The following is a 20,930-nucleotide window of genomic DNA, read 5'->3' as shown; positions in this document are numbered from 1 at the left end:
GAGTGGAAAAGACTCTGATGCTGGGAGAGATTGGGGGCAGGAGGAGAAGGGGATGACAGAGAATGAGATGGCTGGATGGCATCACTGACTCGATGGACGTGAATCTGAGTGAACTCCGGGAATTGGTGATGGACAGGGAGGCCTGGCATGCTGCGATTCATGGGGTCGCACAGAGTCGGACATGACTGAACGACTGAACTGAATGATAAAAGATGTTGAGCATTTTTTTCATATGTTTGCCATCTGTGTGTCTTCATTGCTGACGTATCTTTTCAGGTTATTAGCCCATTTTTGAATCTGGTGGTTGGTCTTCTTATTGTTGAATTTTAAGAGTTCTTTATAATATTCAGATATAAGTCCTTTACCATATATGTGACTTGCAAATATTTTCTCTAGGTCTATGATTTTCCTTCACTGTCTTTTGCAGAGAAAAAGAGTTCAAGTTCTACTTATCAATTTATCTTTCATTTAGCATACTTTTGGTGGTTCCAGTTGTAATTGTACTTCTATAACCTGGAATCATCACTCTGCTTATTTTTTTAAATTAATTATCTGTCTCATGTCAGAATGTAATACTTTTATAGGCAGAAAATGTCTGCTTTCTTCCCAAATTTTAAACTCCCAGCTCTTTGACAGTACATGTGTAAAATAAATACTTAATAAATATTTGTTAATTTTGTCAATTAATGGACATAGAGTTCTTTCAGCATCAGTATGGATAATAACATTTGAAATGACTAATTGAATAACATTGCCAACTAAAAACTGTCACTTGCCATCTGCCTCTACACGGATCAGGTCACTAGCCACTGCAGTTACTGTCTTTCAACATCCCCCTGAAAGGAGGTCAAGAATACGCTCTGGGAAAATACCAGCAGAACAGGCTTCTGATAGTTAGGTATTTTCAGGAAAAGATTTTATTAGCTCCATTTCTTATATCCTCTCACATCTAGAAAAACACTAAATCATTAATGGATGAACAGCAACCTTCTTGTGACTAAGAGCAACCTCTGCCAAAATATGTGATCGATTGCACATATCCTCCTTCACGAAAATTATACATATACACTAATAAACTCCAACCCCAATCCAGAGCAGTTCCTCAGAGCTATCTGAGAGTCTGTCTCCCAGGCTATAGCTCTCATTTTGCTCCAGATAAAATTTAACTCACAATTCTCATGTTGTGCATTTTTTTCAGTCAACAGTGTTAAGAAAATACAGATAAAGTATATTACAAATGCAATAACAACCAAGAGATGGAAGCTATTATGTTCATCATTCTTGCTGAAACATTACAGCATTTTAAAAAGTTAAGGGCTCCAGAAAGAGGGGTAAGACGAAAGAGCTGTCTAGTGTTATCTCTTGAGTGTGAGTACTCATTCACTCAGTTGTGTCTGACTCTTTGTGACCCAATAGACTGTAGGCTCCCAGGCTTCTCAGTCCATGGAATTCTCCAGGCCAGAATACTGGAGTAGGTTGCCATTTTCTACCCCAGGGTATTGAACCTATGTCTCTTGCATCTTCTTGCATCTTGCATAGGCAAGTGGATTCTTTATCACTGAGCCACCTGGGAACCCCTCTGTTATCTCTTAACACGTTGCAACAGAAGCCATAAACAGGGCTTCAGGTTGATGTAGTGTAATCCTGGGTTTGCAACCAGCAAAAAATTTGGCACACAGGATATTTTATTTAACAAAATATGCAATATGTAAAAGTATTATAAATGCTAAAATTTGAATTAAGCTGAATCCTGAGGTATATGGCATTTTCACATTTATGCACTTTTTCTTCATGATATTTTCACATCAAACCTCTTATCATTTTTGTCATTGTATATATCTCTAGGTTTTTATATTTTTAACTTGTAGTATTAAAGCTTCTGAAGATTTATCTCATTCCTGGATAGCATACTTTTCAATGGAAATAAAGGCTTTAATTAAAGATGATGGGTATAATGATGTAATACACTTAGGCTATTAGCAATTCTCAAAATTTGGAGGCATAAGATTCACTTGGTTCCTATCTGGAAATAAAGATTCCCAGTATTACCCCAGCCACACTGAATCTAAGTTTGTGGCTGTGTGTGTGTTAGTCACTCAGTTGTGTCCAACTCTTTGTGACCCCATGGACTGTAGCCCATCAGCCTCCTCTGTTCATAGAATTTTTCAGGCAAAAATACTGGAGTAGATAGCCATTCCCTTTTCTAGAGGATCTTCTCAAGCAGGGATCAAACCCAGGTCTCCTGTGTTGCAAGCAGAATCTTTACTATCTGAGCCATCTGGGAAGCTTTTGGCTGGGTGTAGGAATACAAACTTTTATGGATAGCTCTCATCCTCACCCAGTAATTCTGAACTGTGTGGTCTGTGAACTTCACTCTGAGGAAAAGCCTCTATAAAGGAGGGAAGGAGGTTCCTTGGGAGGGATGGTGAACAGCGGTGTGTGGACACAACAGATGATCACCAGATCCCTGACTCAGCTGCACTGAGACTGAAAAGACACTCACCATACCAACTTCAAGGTCTTCTCTTCACTCAATCTAATAAACATGTATCTTCTATATTACTTGAATATTAATTTTTAAATTAATGGATCTACACTCAGCAGAATACAGATTCCAAGTGGGGCAGGAAACAGGACACTGCCTTCCTTCTTCCAGGACTGGACTGCGTTGATTTACAAATTAATAGGGTGGCTGGAAAAGGCAATGGCATCCGACTCCAGTATTCTTTCCTGGAAAATCCCATGGATGGAGGAGCCTGGTGGGCTGCAGTCCATGGGGTCGCCGGGAGTCGGACACGACTGACTTCACTTTCACTTTTCACTTTCATGCATTGGAGGAGGAAATGGCAACCCACTCCAGTATTCTTGCCTGGAGAATCCCAGGGACGGGGGAGCCTGGTGGGCTGCCGTCTATGGGTTGCACAGAGTCGGACACGACTGAAGTGACTTAGCAGCAGCAGCAAAGTGGCTGAAGGAAGAGAGGCAGGATTCCAATATGACATTAGAAGCTTCTCATCCAGGGAAAAAGGGCTTCCCAAGTGGTGCTAGTGGTAAAGAACCCACCCGCCAATGCAGGAGACGCAGGTTTGATCCCAGGTTCCAGAATATCCACTGGAGTAGGAAATGGCATCCCCCTCCAGTATTTTTGCCTGGAGAATTCCATGGGAAGAGAAGCCTGGTGGGTTACAGTCCATGAGGTCCTAAAGGGTCAGACACAGCTGAATAACTGAGCATGCCCATTCAGGGAAATGGCTTGTAATCAGATCTCAGTTGGGGCATTCACACAGTTGATATAAACAGGAGTTTCTGTTGGATAGCTCATTGCACCATCACACTATACTCATACCAAAATGGATGGGGAGGGAGAAAGCTACAAGGCTGTCTTGACCCTTTTGTAATCCCATGGACTGTAGCCCACCAGCCTCTTCTGGTCATGGGATTTTTCAGGCAAGAATACTGGAGTGCGGTGCCATTTCCTACTCCAGAGGATTTTCCCAACCCAAGGATCAAACCTGGGCCTCCTGTTTCTCTTATATTGTCAGGCAGATTCTTTACCACTTGCACCACCTGGGAAGCCCACCAGATGATCAAGAGGCAAAGATTTATCCCTTCTTAGAGAAGTGAGGACAATTTCTTTCAAACTCTATTTTTTTTTTTTTTCAGTCTTGTTTTGTCTGTCTCTGCCCAAAAGTTACTCAACAAATATTGACTGGGTAAAATAATAATTATAACAATGAAACTAGTTGATATAACTATCAGTCAGTTCAGTTCAGTCGCTCAGTCATGTCCGACTCTGCGACCCCATGAATCGCAGCACGCCAGCCTCCCTGTCCATCACCAACTCCTGGAGTTCACTCAGACTCACGTCCACCGAGTCAGTGATGCCATCCAGCCATCTCATGCTCTGCCGTCCCCTTCTCCTCCTGCCCCCAATCCCTCCCAGCATCAAAGTCTTTTCCAATGAGTCAACTCTTCGCATGAGGTGGCCAAAGTCCTGGAGTTTCAGCTTTAGCATCATTCCCTCCAAAGAAATCCCAGGGCTGATCTCCTTCAGAATGGACTGGTTGGATCTCCTTGCAGTCCAAGGGACTCTCAAGAGTCTTCTCCAACACCATAGTTCAAAAGCATCAATTCTTTGATGCTCAGCTTTCTCCACAGTCCAACTCTCACATCCATACATGACTACTGGAAAAACCATAGCCTTGTCTAGACAATCCTTTGTTGGCAAAGTAATGTCTCTGCTTTTCAATATGCTATCTAGGTTGGTCATAACTTTTCTTCCAAAGAGTAAGCATCTTTTAATTTCATGGCTTCAGTCACCATCTGAAGTGATTTTGGAGCCCCAAAAAAGAGTCTGACACTGTTTCCACTGTTTCCCCATCTATTTCCCATAAAGTGATGGGACCGGATGCCATGATCTTCGTTTTCTGAATGTTGAGCTTTAAGCCAACTTTTTCACTCTCCACTTTCACTTTCATCAAGAGGCTTTTTAGCTCTTCTTCACTTTCTGCCATAAGGGTGGTGTCATCTGCATATCTGAGGTTATTGATATTTCTCCCAGCAATCTTGATTCCAGCTTGTGCTTCTTCCAGTCCAGCATTTCTCCTGATGTACCCTGCATATAAGTTAAATTAGCAGGGCGACAATATACAGCCTTGACGTACTCCTTTTCCTATTTGGAACCAGTCTGTTGTTCCATGTCCAGTTCTGACTGTTGCTTCCTGACCTGCATTTAGGTTTCTCAAGAGGCGGGTCAGGTGGTCTGGTATTCCCATCTCTTTCAGAATTTTCCAAACTTTATTGTGGTCCACACAGTCAAAGGCTTTGGCATAGTCAATAAAGCAGAAATAGATGTTTTTCTGGAACTCTCTTGCTTTTTCCATGATCCAGCGGATATTGGCAATTTGATCTCTGGTTCCTCTGCCTTTTCTAAAACCAGCTTGAACATCTGGAAGTTTGCGGTTCATGTATTGCTGAAACCTGGCTTGGAGAATTTTGTGCATTACTTTACTAGCATGTGAGATGAGTGCAATTGTGCAGTAGTCTGAGCATTCTTTGGCACTGCCAAACTATATCACTCCACAGTTTAAGTTGTATCAAAACAAAGAAAAGCTTCACTGAACAGTGAAAGGTCTGATCATCTCTTTGATTTGGAAATGTTTTCATGAAGAAGCTACCTCTTCCATCTGTACCTCTTTCATCTGTACATTTTATCACTTTGCTCCATGAGGTCCTTCCTAATTATGGGTTAAGGCCATGTACATTTCTATCTATACCATGGCCAGATACATTTTATTGGCTGGGCCATGTCTTAATTGTTTTGCCCAGATAGAGAGTGAGCTGTTGACTGAAGACAGGAAACTCAAGAAATTGCTCCAACAATTAAGAGTGTGTGAAAATACAATAATGAAATAGCACAGAAGCAACTGCTGGGTTACAGCATTAAATGAGCCTGCTTATTGGGCAAAGATGGACAGTGTCTTATCTTTCAAAAGCAAGATTATGGATTTTCTTCAAGTCTAAGAAAATTCACAAAGAAAATATGTGAGCATTCCATTCTAGCAGATGTTGTTACACACCAAATAAACAAATTAAATAAAAAAATTATTAGATAATTAGCCTGTTATAAATTGGCTTTTTTAGCTGCATCCAAGGGAGGAAAAACAATCAGTTGTATTCAATAAATGCAATTTTTTGAAATGTGAAAGAGTCACACAGATGCCAGTAACAGACAAAAAATATAAAAGCATCTACAAAAGTTTTCAACTATCAGATATCCATGGTCTGTTAAAATCACTTCCTTTTTCAATCAAAATAATTGAGATCACTTCATCCGAACTGCTTTTGTTCTGATGTTTTCTATAGAACCCATTGTTGGGTATATCTCTCTTTCCTACTAGCTTTGGAGATAAAGAAATCTGCATCACCTCATGTGATCAACCTGCATTTTGTACCTTTGTATCCACAATTCACCTCACCAGTGGCTCCCTCTCTTGATATAGGCTCTGACACTTCTGATTTAGGCTGAACAAAATAAGTAGGCAAGCAAACAATCATATTCTCTGCTTGTCCACAACACTTTCTCCAATTACTCTTCTATTTCACTCCTTCCATTGTGAGACAATGTTCAGGGTCAAGCATTGAGTGTTCTCATATGTTAGGCACTGTGCCAGTCTTCAGGGGTGAGATAAATAACAAAATGATAACACATGTCCCTCATTTGAGTTCAACACTACCTTAAGGAAAAAAAAAAAAAAAAAGAAAATGTGCAGTATATAGTACAATAATGACCAAAGAAGGGGATGGGCAGATTTCCTGCCTACATTCTTTACTATCCAATCTACTCTCTTCTTTTAGCATTTTTTTTTTTTTTGGTATTATCCTTGCAGCCTCCTGAAAATGTACTTTAAATACAACTGATGGCATCTTTCTAACAAAATGCAAGGTGTTTTCTCATTAATCATCTTCCATGATCTCAGAAGAATTTGCTCTGATTGCAACAGCATTCTCAGTTTGGATTGATCACTGTCTTTTTCACAGAATATTCTATTCTCCTGGACTCAAGATTCTGTACTCTGTTTGCTCTCTGGTCACATTTCAAGGCATGACTTTCCTCTCTCATTCACTTCTGTCCCATTTTCAGCCTTACTGCAGCTTTTCTTCTAAAAGTAAACCTTTTTCCTTCTCTATCTATTGGAAAGTACAATACTAAAAGGAAGCTCTGGTTCTGAAAGCTTTATTTATCAACTACAAAAACTTTCAAATTTCTGATTTCCCAAAGTTGCAGATGACACCATCCTTACGGCAAGAGCCTCTTGATGAAAATGAAAGAGAAGAGTGAAAAAGTTGGCTTAAAACTCAACATTCAGAAAACTAAGATCATGGAATCCAGTCCCATCACTTCATGGCAAATAGATGGGGAAATAATGGAAACAGTGTGAAACTTTATTTTGGGGGCTCCAAAATCACTGCAGGTGGTGACGCAGCCATGAAGTTAAAAGATGATTGCTCCTTGGAAGGAATGTTATGACCAACCAAAACAGCATATTCAAAAGCAGAGACATTACTTTGCCAACAAAGGTCCATATGGTCAGAGCTATGGTTTTTCCAGTAGTCTTGTATGGATGTGAGAGTTGGACCATAAAGAAAGCTGAGCACCAAAGAATTGATGCTTTTGAACTGTGGTGTTGGAGAAGACTCTTGAGAGTCACTTGGACTGTATGGAGATCCAACCAGTCCATCCTAAAGGAGATCAGTCCTGAATATTCTTGGAAGGACTGATCCTGAAGCTGAAGCTCCAATACTTTGGCCACCTGATGCAAAGAGCCAACTGCTTAGAAAAGACCCTGATGCTGGGAAAGATTGAAGGCAGGAGAAGAAGGAGGTAACAGAGGATGAGATGACTGGATGGCATCATCGACTCAATGGACATGAGTTTGAGCAAGCTCTGGGAGTTGGTGATGGATAGGGAAGCCCGGCGTGCTGCAGTCTATAGGGTTGCAAAGGTTGGACACAACTGAGCAACTGAACTGAACTGAAAGTTTCATTTCCATAACATTAACCATCTGCTAGGGTGTTTCCTTTATCCACCAATGTTTAAAATCGAATTGGTCCTCTTTACTCAACTATCATCTCTTAACATGTCACAATTAGGTTGTCTAAGGCCAAAAACATGGAATAAATGTTGACTTTTGTCTCTTCCCTTCAACAAGTGGCAAATCTTTTATTCTTTTGTGCAGTGTCTATAACATTTCAGTCCTTATTTCTATTCCCATAACCATCAGTCCAATCCCAGACACTCAAAGTATTTCTCTTTTCGTTTTGTTTTCTCTGCAATATTACAATAATGCCTAAGCATCTAAGTCCTGTCTTTCTATGACTTAGTCAACTTTTCATGAAGTTGCCAAACAAATCTTTCTAAAATATCACTTAAATGGGTACAAAGCAACCTTCTTACTGCCTTCTTGTTTCTCTTTTATCATATGTCTATATGTAACCTAGTTCCTGAACTTTTCCTAATCTGGTCCCTATCCACCATCTTATTATATTTCTAATTATGACTGAATATGAAAATTCTAATTAAATCAGGGTTTTTGTAGCTATACCCCAAATATTGATGTCATTTGCATCTCTTTATCTTTTAAAATTGTGTTCATTTCACATGTTAGCAAGGTAATGCTCAAAATCCTTCAAGCTAGGCTTCAACCGTACATGAACAGAGAATACAGATATACAAGCTGGATTTAGAAAAGGCAGAGGAAGCAGAGATCAAATTGCCAACATTTGTTGGATTATGGAAGAAGCAAGGGAGGTCAGGAAAAACATCTACTTCTGCTTCATTGATGATGTCAAAGCCTTTGACTGTGTAGATCACAACAAACTGGAGAGTTCTTAAAGAGATGGGAATATCAAACCACTTTACCTACCTCCTGAAAATCCTGTAGAAAGGTCAAGATGCAACAGTTAGAACTGGACATGGAATAATAGGTTCTTTCAAAATTGGGAAAGGAGTATGTCAGAGCTATATGTTGTTACCCTGCTTATTTAGCTTATATGCAGAGTACATCATGCAAAAACTGGGCTGGATGAATCACAAACTGGGATGAAGATAGCCAGGAGAAATATCAATAACCTCACATATGCAGATTATACAACCCTTATGGCAGAAAGCAAAGAGGAACTAAAGAACTCCTAAATGGAAATGAAAGAGGAGAGTGAAAAATTTGGCATAAAATTCAACATTCAAAAACTAAGAACATGGCATCCAGTCCCATCATTTCATGGCAAATAGAAGCAGAAAAATTGGAAACAGTGACAGACTCTATTTTCTTGGGTTCCAAAATCACTGCAGATGGTAACTGCAGCCATGAAATTAAAAGATGCTTGCCCTTAGAAGAAAAACTATGACAAACCTAAACAGTATATTAAAAAGCAAAGACATAACTTTGCCAACAAAGGTCTGTCTAGTCAAAGCTATGGTTTTTCCAGTAGTCATGAATGGATGTGAGAGTTGGACCATAGGGAAGGCTGAGCACCAAAGAATCAATGCTTTCAAACTGGGCTGTTGGAGAAAGCTATTGAGAATCCCTTGGACTGCAAGGAGATCAAACCAGTCAATTCTACAGGAAATCGACACTGAATATTCATTGGAATGACTGATGCTGGAGTTGAAAGTGCTGACTGTCTTATAGATTTAGCTCCCTAGTAGATACTCAACACATATTCCCTGAGTGCCTACAGAATGCCAAACTAGGTAAAACATCTTTTGGTACAGAGTTATGTTTATCCACAACATGTAAGTACTGGATGCCAGGCTGTTGGCATATATCAGTTTCCCCTATCTAACCTTATGTAAGCTATGACCTCATTAATCTTATAAAATGACTGATTGTCATCAGCTCCCTAAAGTGAAACAATTGCTAACATACACTAATAAGTCATCAGTTGGGGCTGATAAGCAAGAAGAATATTAGTCCATTTCTTTTCAAATTGGTTGCACAATGAAATCATCTGGGGAGCTTTAAAAATCTCAAGATTTGGGTTCTATCCCAGAGTTCCTGACTTAAATGATAAGGTCTAAGGCCTAGACATCAGGAAGTTCAAAATCCTCCCAAGTGATTCTAATATTCACTAAGAAATGAGAACCCCTAGATTAACACCTCCTGGTGAAGGAAACGGCAACCCACTCCAGCATTCTAGCCTGGGGAATCCTATGGACAGAGGACCCTGGTGGGGTATAGTCCATGGGGTTGCAAAGGAGCCTGACACCACTCAGTGACTAGACAGTAAGATTAGCCCATAGCTTAAAAACTAGAGTTTTCAGTCCAGGGAGAGTATGGTGGTAAACATTAAAAATGTTTTGACATTCTCTGTCCCAAAGCTGGCCAGAGCTTTAATATGAAGACCTGATTGAGATAACTGCCTCCGCAATCCTCAGTAGAAGCTTTTCTATGTATAATACATGGGTTATACAACTATTCAATCATGGTTTGCTAAGACCACTTACAATGACTACCAATTCTAAGCTACAATGAGTTATGTAGTCCTCTTCAGAGAGACTGCAAGACACTGATTCAATTCTCTCAGATCCTTGGTCTAGCATTGTTTATTAATAGGAAAGCCTGCTGTTGTCTTAAGAACTACAGATTGATTTCATAAATTATAAAGAATAAATTTTGTCTGACATTTATGTAAAATTTAATTTTTCAAAAATCTTGTGTCTTCCTTATGTAAAACAACCCAATGAGGCCAAAGCAACAATTATTACCTCTTTTTGAAAACTGGAGACACTAAAGTTGAAACAAGTTTGATGATTTAGCTTAAATTGTGTAGTCAATGGCCAAAATAACACTGGAAGTCAGATATATTAATGAAACATCCAATGCTCTGCTAACTTCACATAAAAATCTCTTTGAATATAACTTCCCATGTGCTGGAGCATCATGCCAGGTCCTTTAAGAACAGAAAGAAATATTCATATCCTGATGAAGTTTAAACTTAAATTAGGAAGATAATATACATATATGTAATATTATATCTATGATAAACAGACACACACACGCACATGCACACATACATCCCCCGCCCCCGCACACACACACACCCTTGACCAACCATCTTTACCCAAGTCTAAAATATCCCATTTTTATCCAAGTCTAAAATATCAGTATTCTAGGCTTTGACTATGATTTCTCTTTTTCATATATATTTAAGTAATTTATTTTCATTACTTATTTTTAATAGAAATGCTGTTCATATACTTCTTTTGCAGTCTATAATTTAGAGTACAGGAAAATCTTCTACTGAAATATTCTAGGGAAAAAATATTGTCTACCAGTCCAGCATTCTTGCTTGGAGAATTGCATGGGCAGAGGAGCTTGGTGGGCTATAGTCCATGCGGTCACAAAGAATCGGACATGACTGAGTGACTGAGCACACAAAAATATTATCACCACTCGAGCACCTAAAAAACATCTGACATGCAGCTTAGGATTAAAAGATATATATTTTTTAGTGATTACAAAATTCAACACTAAGTTTAACTATATGAGATACAATGATGACATAGTTAAATAGATAATTTCATATATAATCTTGCCAGATTACAGTAATTATAATCATGAGTGTTGTGAAACTTTGAAAGAGTAACAGTAAATGATTCTATATTAAAAATATGAAAATGAAGATGTACTATACTGAAACTTCAGGCATTTAACTCAGGCAGAAAATATTTTTTAAAAGTGACGATGCTTTTCACCGTTTGATTTAAAGAAGCAAAAACAATTCAATAGAAAAGACTATACACAATGGATTCAGTTCCTAAAGTATATATCATTTAATAAGTAAGCATGTGTGGATGCTAGAGCCACATTAAAGAAGGAAAGTGTTCTCACAATTTCTGAATTTAGAAAGAAAGGAAGGAAAGACTATGATGGAAGGAAAGGCTGTTTGTTGTTGATGTTGTTTAGTCACTGTGTCCAACTCTTTCGTGACTTCATGGGCTGTAGTCTGCCAGGCTCCTCAGTTCATGGGATTTTCCAGGCAAGAATACTGGAGTGAGTTCCATTTCTTTCTCCAAGAGAAGATACCTAAGTTTCAAAGTTTTAGTGACTAAATATTCCTACCCTAGTCCTCACTTGCTCCCCCATCCTCCTTGCTCCCCATCTTTCTCTCAAAGTCAGCTTAGCCTCTCACTTGTAAATAAAATCTGGGCAATAGTCAATCAGAAAATCGGTACAAAGCCAGACAGGCTAGGGGGTTACACAATAAAGAACCAAGTTGGAGCAGAAAGCAGAAAAGAGAGCCTGTGGGCACAGAACTGAAAGGAGGGCAAAAGGACTCTGCCGTCAGAGACGAAAAGCATACACATGACAGATATGTGAAGTATACCTGAGAGTATTTGAAGATAGAAGAAACAGAAAAAAATTTTTCAAAGTATTTTTTCCAGGAAAATTTATTTTGCAAATATAACAACATTTCCTTGAATTTGACCTTGTTTAGAAAAAGATGTGTTGCATCTGGGCTTGATACATAAGTATCATTCCTTATTCATAATTTCTCAGTAATAGGAAATCACTAGTATAATGGAAAATTAAAATATTCTCTAGTGTTCTTGCCTGGAGAATCCCAGGGATGGGGGAGCCTGGTGGGCTGCGGGCTATGAGGTCGTACAGAGTCAGGTACAATTGAAGCGACTTAGCAGCAGCAGCAGCAGCAGCAGAATAACAACAGGGATAAGCTGTCCTAAATTAACTTCTTTATAATTTCTCACTCTAATGTTCCTAGGACATTCTGGCCCAAAACTATGCTGGTTATTATATTATGCCCCCAAAACAGCATTTCATACAAGCTTTGAGAAATATAAAATATTAATTTCTACAGAAGGTGTGAAAACCAACTTCTAAGGATAAAATAAGGGAAAGTTAAGGGTGGTTGAGGGAACTAAATAGGAAAATGTAACTTGTCTGATGACAGATAAATCTTTGAGAAAATAACCTAGAGGCCAGTTAATAAAAACCCTCTGTAGTAGGAGAGGTTCACTATATTGACGGTGGTGATAGTTTCATGGTACACATCTCTGAAAACTTATCAAATTTATCAAAACTTATCACACTTTTAATGTGTGAAATTTATTATCTCCCAATCAACCTAAAAAAAGAAAAAGAAAGTATCCAGGCTACAGATGCATGAACACAAGTGTCCATCTGCAATTCAGAAGGAATACCAGTTTTCAGTAGCACTTAGAAACTTGGAAGCTATCATGTTGCTAAAACACATATATAAATATATTCCATCCACATTAGATGAAACATGTAAAATTTAACACTTTGAATTAAAGTAGCAATTTACATGAGTGTTATGTAAATAAAATTAACATTTAGGTTGAAGAAGAGAATAGAAAGCACATGGCAGTATGAAGAAGGATGATTATATGGTATGGAAGGATATTGGTATTTCCAGGGACCAAATATCCATCTGCAAATTGAAATAGTGGCTGGTTTGCAAGTAGAAAGGTGATAGAATACTCAATCATCTATTCCTTCATTTATTCAACAAATACTTCTTGAAGTCTTATGAATGCTAAGCATTGCAAATCAATGGTTGCAAAAGAAACACAGGGTGTTCTCTATCTTCATTAATTTCCAGAGAACAAAGAGAACAAAGCTATCAATTAAGCCACCTTACAAAAATTATATTATCCAGTGGAAAGTGACAAGGAAATATCCATGAAAAAGTAACCCAGTAGTGTCAGGGACGGATTCCCTGGGAAGGTGTTCTTTGAGCTGGGATGTGCAGAATGAGTCTTTCTTAACTATGAGAGAGAAGACAGAATGTATAAAGACCCTGGAGAAGGTAAAACACGGTGCTTCTGAATAACTAAAACAGAAGTTGGTCAATTTGAGAGGTACCTAGGAGTTAAAAAATCTATGTGTCTTTGTGGTAGACTGTATTTGGAAGGAGACGGAAGTAGCAAGCATGATATCAAGATTTCTGCAACTGAATATGTATATGTGGCATCACTGCAGATGATGGCTATGGCCATGAAATCAGAAGATGATTGTGTCTTGGCAGGAAAGTGATAACAAACCTAGACAGTGTATTGAAAAGCAGAGACTTCTCTGATAATGAGTGATGTTGAGCATCTTTTCATGTGTTTGTTAGCCATCCGTATGTCTTCTTTGGAGAAATGTCTATTTAGTTCTTTGGCCCATTTTTTGATTGGGTCGTTTATTTTTCTGGAATTGAGCCACATAAGTTGCTTGTATATTTTTGAGATTAGTTGTTTGTCAGTTGCTTCATTTGCTATTATTTTCTCCCATTCAGAAGGCTGTCTTTTCACCTTGCTTATATTTTCCTTTGTTGTGCAGAAGCTTTTAATTTTAATTAGATCCCATTTGTTTATTTTTGCTTTTATTTCCAGAATTCTGGGAGGTGGATCATAGAGGATCCTGCTGTGATTTATGTCTGAGAGTGTTTTGCCTATGTTCTCCTCTAGGAGTTTTATAGTTTCTGGTCTTACATCACTCATTATCAGAGAAATGCAAATCAAAACCACAATGAGGTACCACTTCACACCAGTCAGAATGGCTGCGATCCAAAAGTCTGCAAGCAATAAATGCTGGAGAGGGTGTGGAGAAAAGGGAACCCTCCTACACTGTTGGTGGGAATGCAAACTAGTACAGCCACTATGGAAAACAGTGTGGAGATTCCTTAAAAAATTGCAAATAGAACTACCGTATGACCCAGCAATCCCACTGCTGGGCATACACACCGAGGAAAGCAGAATTCAAAGAGACACATGTACCCCAATGTTCATCGCAGCACTGTTTATAATAGCCAGGACATGGAAACAACCTAGATGTCCATCAGCAGATGAATGGATAAGAAAGCTGTGGTACATATACACAATGGAGTATTACTCAGCCGTTAAAAAGAATTCATTTGAATCAGTTCTGATGAGATGGATGAAACTGGAGCCGATTATACAGAGTGAAGTAAGCCAGAAAGAAAAACACCAATACAGTATACTAACACATATATATGGAATTTAGAAAGATGGCAATGACGACCCTGTATGCAAGACAGGAAAAAAGACACAGCTGTGTATAACGGACTTTTGGACTCAGAGGGAGAGAGAGAGGGTGGGATGATTTGGGCAAATGGCATTCTATCATGTATACTATCATGTAAGAATTGAACTGCCAGTCTATGTCTGACACAGGATACAGCATGCTTGGGGCTGGTGCATGGGGATGACCCACAGAGATGTTATGGGGAGGGAGGTGGGAGGGGGGTTCATGTTCGGGAACACATGTAAGAATTAAAAAAAAAAAAAAGTACAAGTGAAAAAAAAAATAAATAAAGACAATTGGAATTAATCTTAAAAAAAAAAAAAGTGAATAAGGGAAAAGGCCTGGAGATTTTGCTAATATGGTATCAGCCTTGGTCCCATGAACCAGCTACACAAGGGCTGTGTTTCATTCTTTCCCTGCAGTTACTCTGCTCGGGGGTCCCAGGTCTTTCTGATTAATTTTTATAATAAGGGATAATCATTATTTGACACATAAATATACTTTCTGGCCCCAAGGAAGTAGGTAGAGGAATTTTTTTAAATGTACATATTGTGGTGGAAAATGATGAAATTGGCCATGGCATGCAAATAAACTCTTTATATTTATGTCTGGTAATATGTTCAAAGAATCCAAAAAAAAAAAAGAAAAGCAGAGACTTTACTCTGCCGACAAAGGTCCACATAGTCAAGGCTAGGGTTTTCCCAGTGGTCACGTATGGCCGTGAAAGCTGGACCATAAAGAAGGCAGAGCACCAAAGAATTGTTGCCTTGGAACTGTGGTGCTGGAGAAGTCTCCTGAAAGTCCCTTGGACAACAAGGAGATCAAAGAAGTCAATCTTAAGGGAAATGAACCCTGAATACGTTGGAAGGACTGATGTTAAAGCTGAAGCTTCAGTATTTTGGTCATCTGATGCAAACTGCTGACTCATTAGAAAAGTCCCCAATGCCAGGAAAAATTTAGGGCAGAAGGAGAAGAGGGCAGCAGAGGATGAGATGGCTACATGGCATCACCAATGCAATGGACATGAACTTGGGCAAACTTCAGGAGATGATGAAGGACAGGCAGGCCTGGTGTGCTGCAGTCTATGGTGTCACAGAGTTGGACATGACTGGGAGACTAAATAACAAAAAATGTGGCATTTATTACACAGAAAACAGAGGACAGAGGTGAGACTGGAGGTAGGTATTTGTTCTAATTTCATGGTGTCCTAGAATTTTCCACTAAAGCTGCTGAACAAGACCACAACAAAATTTAAAATGTCTGTGTATCAAAGGATACAATCAACAGAGTGAAAAGGTAGCCCACAGGAAGGGAGAAAATATTTGCAAAGCAATATCTGATAAAGGGTCTACTCTTATTACTCTACAACAACAAAGCAATGGGCTTAAATAAACATTTCTTCAAGTAAGATATAAATATAGCCAACAAGCACATGAAACAATGCTCAATATAGCCAATCATTAGAGAAATGGAAATCAAAATCACAATGAGATATCATCTGACATCCACTGTGATTACTACTATAAGATTAAAAAAAAAAAACAGAAAATCACAAGTGTTGCTAAGGATACAGAGAAACTGGAACCCTTGTGCACTATTAGTAGAAGTATAAAATGGCACAGCTGCTATGGAAAACACTACAGAAGTTCCTCAAAGAATTAAAAAGATAACTACTATGTCATCTAGCAATATCACCTCTGGATGCAAATCCAAAATAATTGAAAGCAGGGTGATAAAGAGATATTTGTATACTCATGCTCATAGCTGGATTATTCACAATGGCCAAAAGGTTAAAGGGACACAAATGTCCACCAACAGATAAATGGATAAATGAAACACAGTACAAATATACAATAAAATAACATCCAGCCCTAAAAAGGAAAGGCATTTTGACATATGCCACAATATGCATAAACCTCGAGGACCTTATGCTAACTGAAATAAACCAATCGCAATAAGACAAAAGCTATGATTCCACTTATATGCATCTAGAGTAGTAAAACTCATCGAAAAAGAAACTTACACAGTGATTGCCAGTGGCTTGGGGGAAGGCAAACTTGGAGGTTGTTTAATAGGTATAGAATTTCAGTTTTGCATGGTGAAAAAGTTATGGAGATTAGTGACTCAACCATATGATTATACTCTACATGACCAAACTAAACACTTAAAATGGTTATAATAATATATTTTATGTGCATTTTACGATTAAAAATTTTAAATATACTAAATAAATATGATTATTGATAGCTTCCTAGCTATATAAATGATCAATTGGTAGCCAGTTAATCAGATAGAGAGATTTTTGAGAAAAGCCATGAACTGAAAATAGAAATTTGGGAATCATACAAAAGCAATAATAATTTTATTACACTGTATTCTTCTCCCCCCTCCGTCCATCAAATCTTGAATTTTCAGTGACTTTATAAATATAAAGGCTTCTCATCCTATCCTCCCCAAAACCTAAGTTTGACATGAGAATCCGGTTTCATTAACCAGGTGAAAACAATTTTAAGAGCAACAGCAGACATGGAGTTTCTGTAGCTGTGTTAAACTGCCACAACAAAGAAATCTCTACCTGCCTATACATCTAATTCCAGCAAAATTAAAAATGAGAAATGTAGACAGAGGCAAAAAAAAAAAAAAAAAGACTACTCTTTTGAGTAGTCTTATTTAACAGTAGTCTTATTTTTCTAGAAAAAAATCCACTGTTTAAACATCATATACATCCTTCTAAAATAATATTATTCTTCCTACCTTGTTTGCGTACATCCTCAACAGCAGCGACCAGTTCTTCTTTGAGATCTTGACTTTCCTTAGCAATCTGTTCACCTTTTTCCAGAAAGTTCTGAGTGGCTTGCTCTACAGATGCAGCCAGTACATGGGCTTTCTTTGACCTTCCTTTCTTTTTACCGGATGGGCCTTTGTTGCTTGTGTTGACAAGTGTTGTCACCTTAAATACAAAAGAACAATTGTAAAATTCCTCTGCATAACTGTCCAGACATAGTGTATTATTATCTCATAATTTTAAAATATCCTTTGTATATTAAATCATGACTACCTATCACATAGCCTCATCTTAAGGAAAATGTGGAATTATATGGATTAGCATATAAATTAATAGCTATTTATTTCCTGCAGGGGGAAAAAAGAAAGGATGTGAATAAAGGAGGAAAAGCAGACTTGTAAGTAGCTCAAAATTTTCAATCCACTGGAGGTTGTGCTTTCAGAGATGGACAAATATAGTGCTGGTTAGAGTACCTAGCTTCAGGGAGGAAAGAAAAGAGAATAAATGGTGGAACTGCCTTTGAGCTTTCAGTCAGGAAAACCAGTACCCAAGTGAGCTCAAAAGTTAGGACAGAGATGAAATAAGTAGTTAATAAAGGCTGGACTATCAACATGCCTTATTTACGTGTCACTCTCCAAAGGCTTTAAATGAAGATTGTTGCTATTTCCGATTTCTTCTTAAAAAACAATGTGGTAAATTTGATCCAAAGAGCCTGAATGACTCAGTTTCAACATTTGGTTAACCTGCGAAAATTTCCAGAATAGAACCTAGGTTTGCATTATCACTCCTTTTCTAGGTATCATAATTTGGATACATATTTCAATTGCCAAATTTCTTTTAGTGCTACATCTCGAGCAATTTAACCTGTTAACAAAGCTTTTAATATCTTTTAAACACATTATCGCCTATCAACTTCTGAATATTTTCTGCCAGTGAGAAGTCTGGGAGTGAAATGAATGCAACTATTTCATATTCTCTTTAGCTAGTCATCTACACCTCTGCATTATTTTTATCAGATTCATAGGAATGTGGGTGTTTTAGTTTTTTGCACTGAGGTGTCTATCCTGCTTAGCAAACTAAAGCTTTTATTGGAAGTTATCAAGAAAGCTAGTCCACAGAAAAGTTCTAAATGCTTTAGTCTCTGCTCTTTACTCCAAATTACAGAGCAAGCAAAGTGATTTGGCAAGTCACAATCAATGTTTAGTCAGTTTATTAGAAAAGATATAATACCAGAAGAAATAAAAAAGTATTAAAAAAATGAACTAAGATGATGAATGAAGTAGAACCATTACTTCACACATGGTTACTATGGACAGGTTTAATATTTGCTTTGCTTATGGCTAACACTGAAACTCCAGTACTTTGGCCACGTTATGCAAAGAGTTGACTCATTGGAAAAGACTCTGATGCTGGTAGGGATTAGGGACAGGAGGAAAAGGGGACGACCGAGGATGAGATGGCTGGATGGCATCACTGACTCGATGGATGTGAGTCTGAGTGAGCTCCGGGAGTTGGTGATGGACAGGGAGGCCTGGCGTGCTGCAATTCATGGGGTCGCAAAGAGTCGGACACGACTGAGTGACTGAACTGAACTGAATTTCCAGTCAACACTATGTTAACTAAAGGATCCAGCTAACCAACGCTTCTGTAAATGGAAAATTAATCTAGTCTTTTTACTATAATCTTTGATTGACAACTCCACTTTGTTCAACATCTTCCTTCTTTAAAGTCAGTGGATTCCAATACAGGGTGCAAACACCCTACAGGAGGTAGTGGATAATCCACGGATCCAAGAAAAATGCCAAGACACTATACTGGCTTTTTTTCTAAAATAAGAAATTAAAAGTTAAGCCAGAGTAACGTTTCATACAATGACTTAAACTGGTGCCACCATCTCACTTCTACGCCAGATGGCCTTGAGCCACATATGACAAGTGGGGCGTCCTGAAAGAAAGGTGAGGTCCACAAATACAAGGAATTGTAATGGTGACCTTACACTTCAATGTATACCTCGTTAAGAAGATTTAAGGATTATATTAACCAGTTCCTCACACATGTACAGAAACACCCTTACAAAGCAGACCAGAAACTTAAAAGGACCCCAGCAAAGAAACGAGATTAACGATAGTACTAAAAATGTGACCACCATTTAACTATAAGTGAATGCAAGGATGACCGTCCCCCTTCCCCTCCCGTTTCAACTTTTTATTTTGTATTGAGCTACAGACAATTAACAAACAATGTTGTAATAGTCTCAGGTGAACAGTGAATAGACTAAGCCATATGTATATGTGTACCCATTCTCTCCAAACTCGCCTCCCATCCAGGCAGTCACATATCATTGAACAAAGTTCTCTGTGCTATACAATGGGTCCCTTTTGGATATCTATTTTATTTATTTATTCATTTTTTGGTTATCTATTTTAAATACAGCCGAACGTATATGTTCATTCCAAACTTCCTAATTACCCTCCCTCTACTCTTAATATAACTTCTTTGTCAACACTTTGTGAGGCTGAAAAAAAGACCAGCTAATCAGAGCTGAGAATTTGAAATATATATGTACATCCATTACTTCTAACAATGAATCTCAGTCCAGTTTCCTTGAGATATTAGCTAATGATGGCCTAAAGCACCCAACTATGATTTGCAAAACATTGAAAAGATTAAAGCATATAGAAGATGTAACCATTTCAATTATATATTATATATTTATTTTTAGTGAAAAGTGGGTTTACTTATTATTTTCATTGTTGTTAGTGAAAATGACTGATGCTATCATATACACTTCTCTTCCCTCTGTTCATAAGATAAGACTATGTTTCCCAGGATCCCTTGGAGTTTGTGGGGTCAGTTAACAATTCTAACCAACAGAAGGTGAGCCTCAAGTGATATGTGCTCTTCTCAACCTGGGCCAGGTTATACCTCCTCCATGATTGTTCCCCCAAGCTAGAAATTTGGAAGCAGATGTTGAAGATGATGAAGCCACAGGTTGAAAGGCACTGAAGCCCTTAAATTTTCCCTTGGAGGTACTCACGCCATGGATCAGAAAGACCCATTTGGATATTATGTCATGAAAAGAAAACGTCTATGATGTGAAGCCTCTGATGTTTTGAGGTTTATCTGTCACAGCAGCTAGTATTAACTATATCACTACTGTTTATAGATAATATGTATGTGTATATATATAAAATGTATATATTGTAAACAATCACAGTAAGTCTCGTGAACCTCTATCACCACACATGCATTTTTTTTCTTGTGATGAGAACTTCTAATATTTACTCTCTTACCAACTTCCAAGTCCACATTATAGTACTATTATCTATAGTAACCATGTTGTACAACCCTAGGACTTGTATCCATGCATTCATTTTTGTTTGCTTGTTTAGGTTCCACATGTAAGTAAGATCACAAGATATTTGTCTTTCTCTGACTTATTTCACTTAGCATAATGCCCTCAAGGCCCATTCATGTTGTCACAAACAACAAAACTTCTCTCTTTCTTATGGCTAAACAGTATTCCTCTGTGTTTATATATAACTTTATTTATTTATTCACCCATCCATGGA

General features: G+C 38.1%; 1 protein-coding gene across 5 annotated transcripts in view; it reads right to left on the bottom strand.

Annotated features, from left to right (window-relative positions):
• The window catches only part of CTNNA2 (catenin alpha 2), a 1,217,480-nt gene that overhangs the window by 1,077,335 nt on the left and 119,215 nt on the right, over nucleotides 1-20,930 (bottom strand). For all 5 annotated transcript variants that reach the window (XM_068988298.1, XM_068988291.1, XM_068988305.1 and 2 more), the window contains exon 2: nucleotides 17,328-17,523. In XM_068988298.1, coding sequence (XP_068844399.1) covers nucleotides 17,328-17,523 — 196 coding nt within the window. The remainder of the gene's footprint in view (nucleotides 1-17,327; nucleotides 17,524-20,930) is intronic.

Source organism: Capricornis sumatraensis, chromosome 1 (assembly GCF_032405125.1).
Source record: "Capricornis sumatraensis isolate serow.1 chromosome 1, serow.2, whole genome shotgun sequence".
In the NCBI taxonomy this organism is placed as follows: Eukaryota; Metazoa; Chordata; class Mammalia; order Artiodactyla; family Bovidae; genus Capricornis; species Capricornis sumatraensis.
This window is presented reverse-complemented; position numbering and strand designations above follow the sequence as displayed.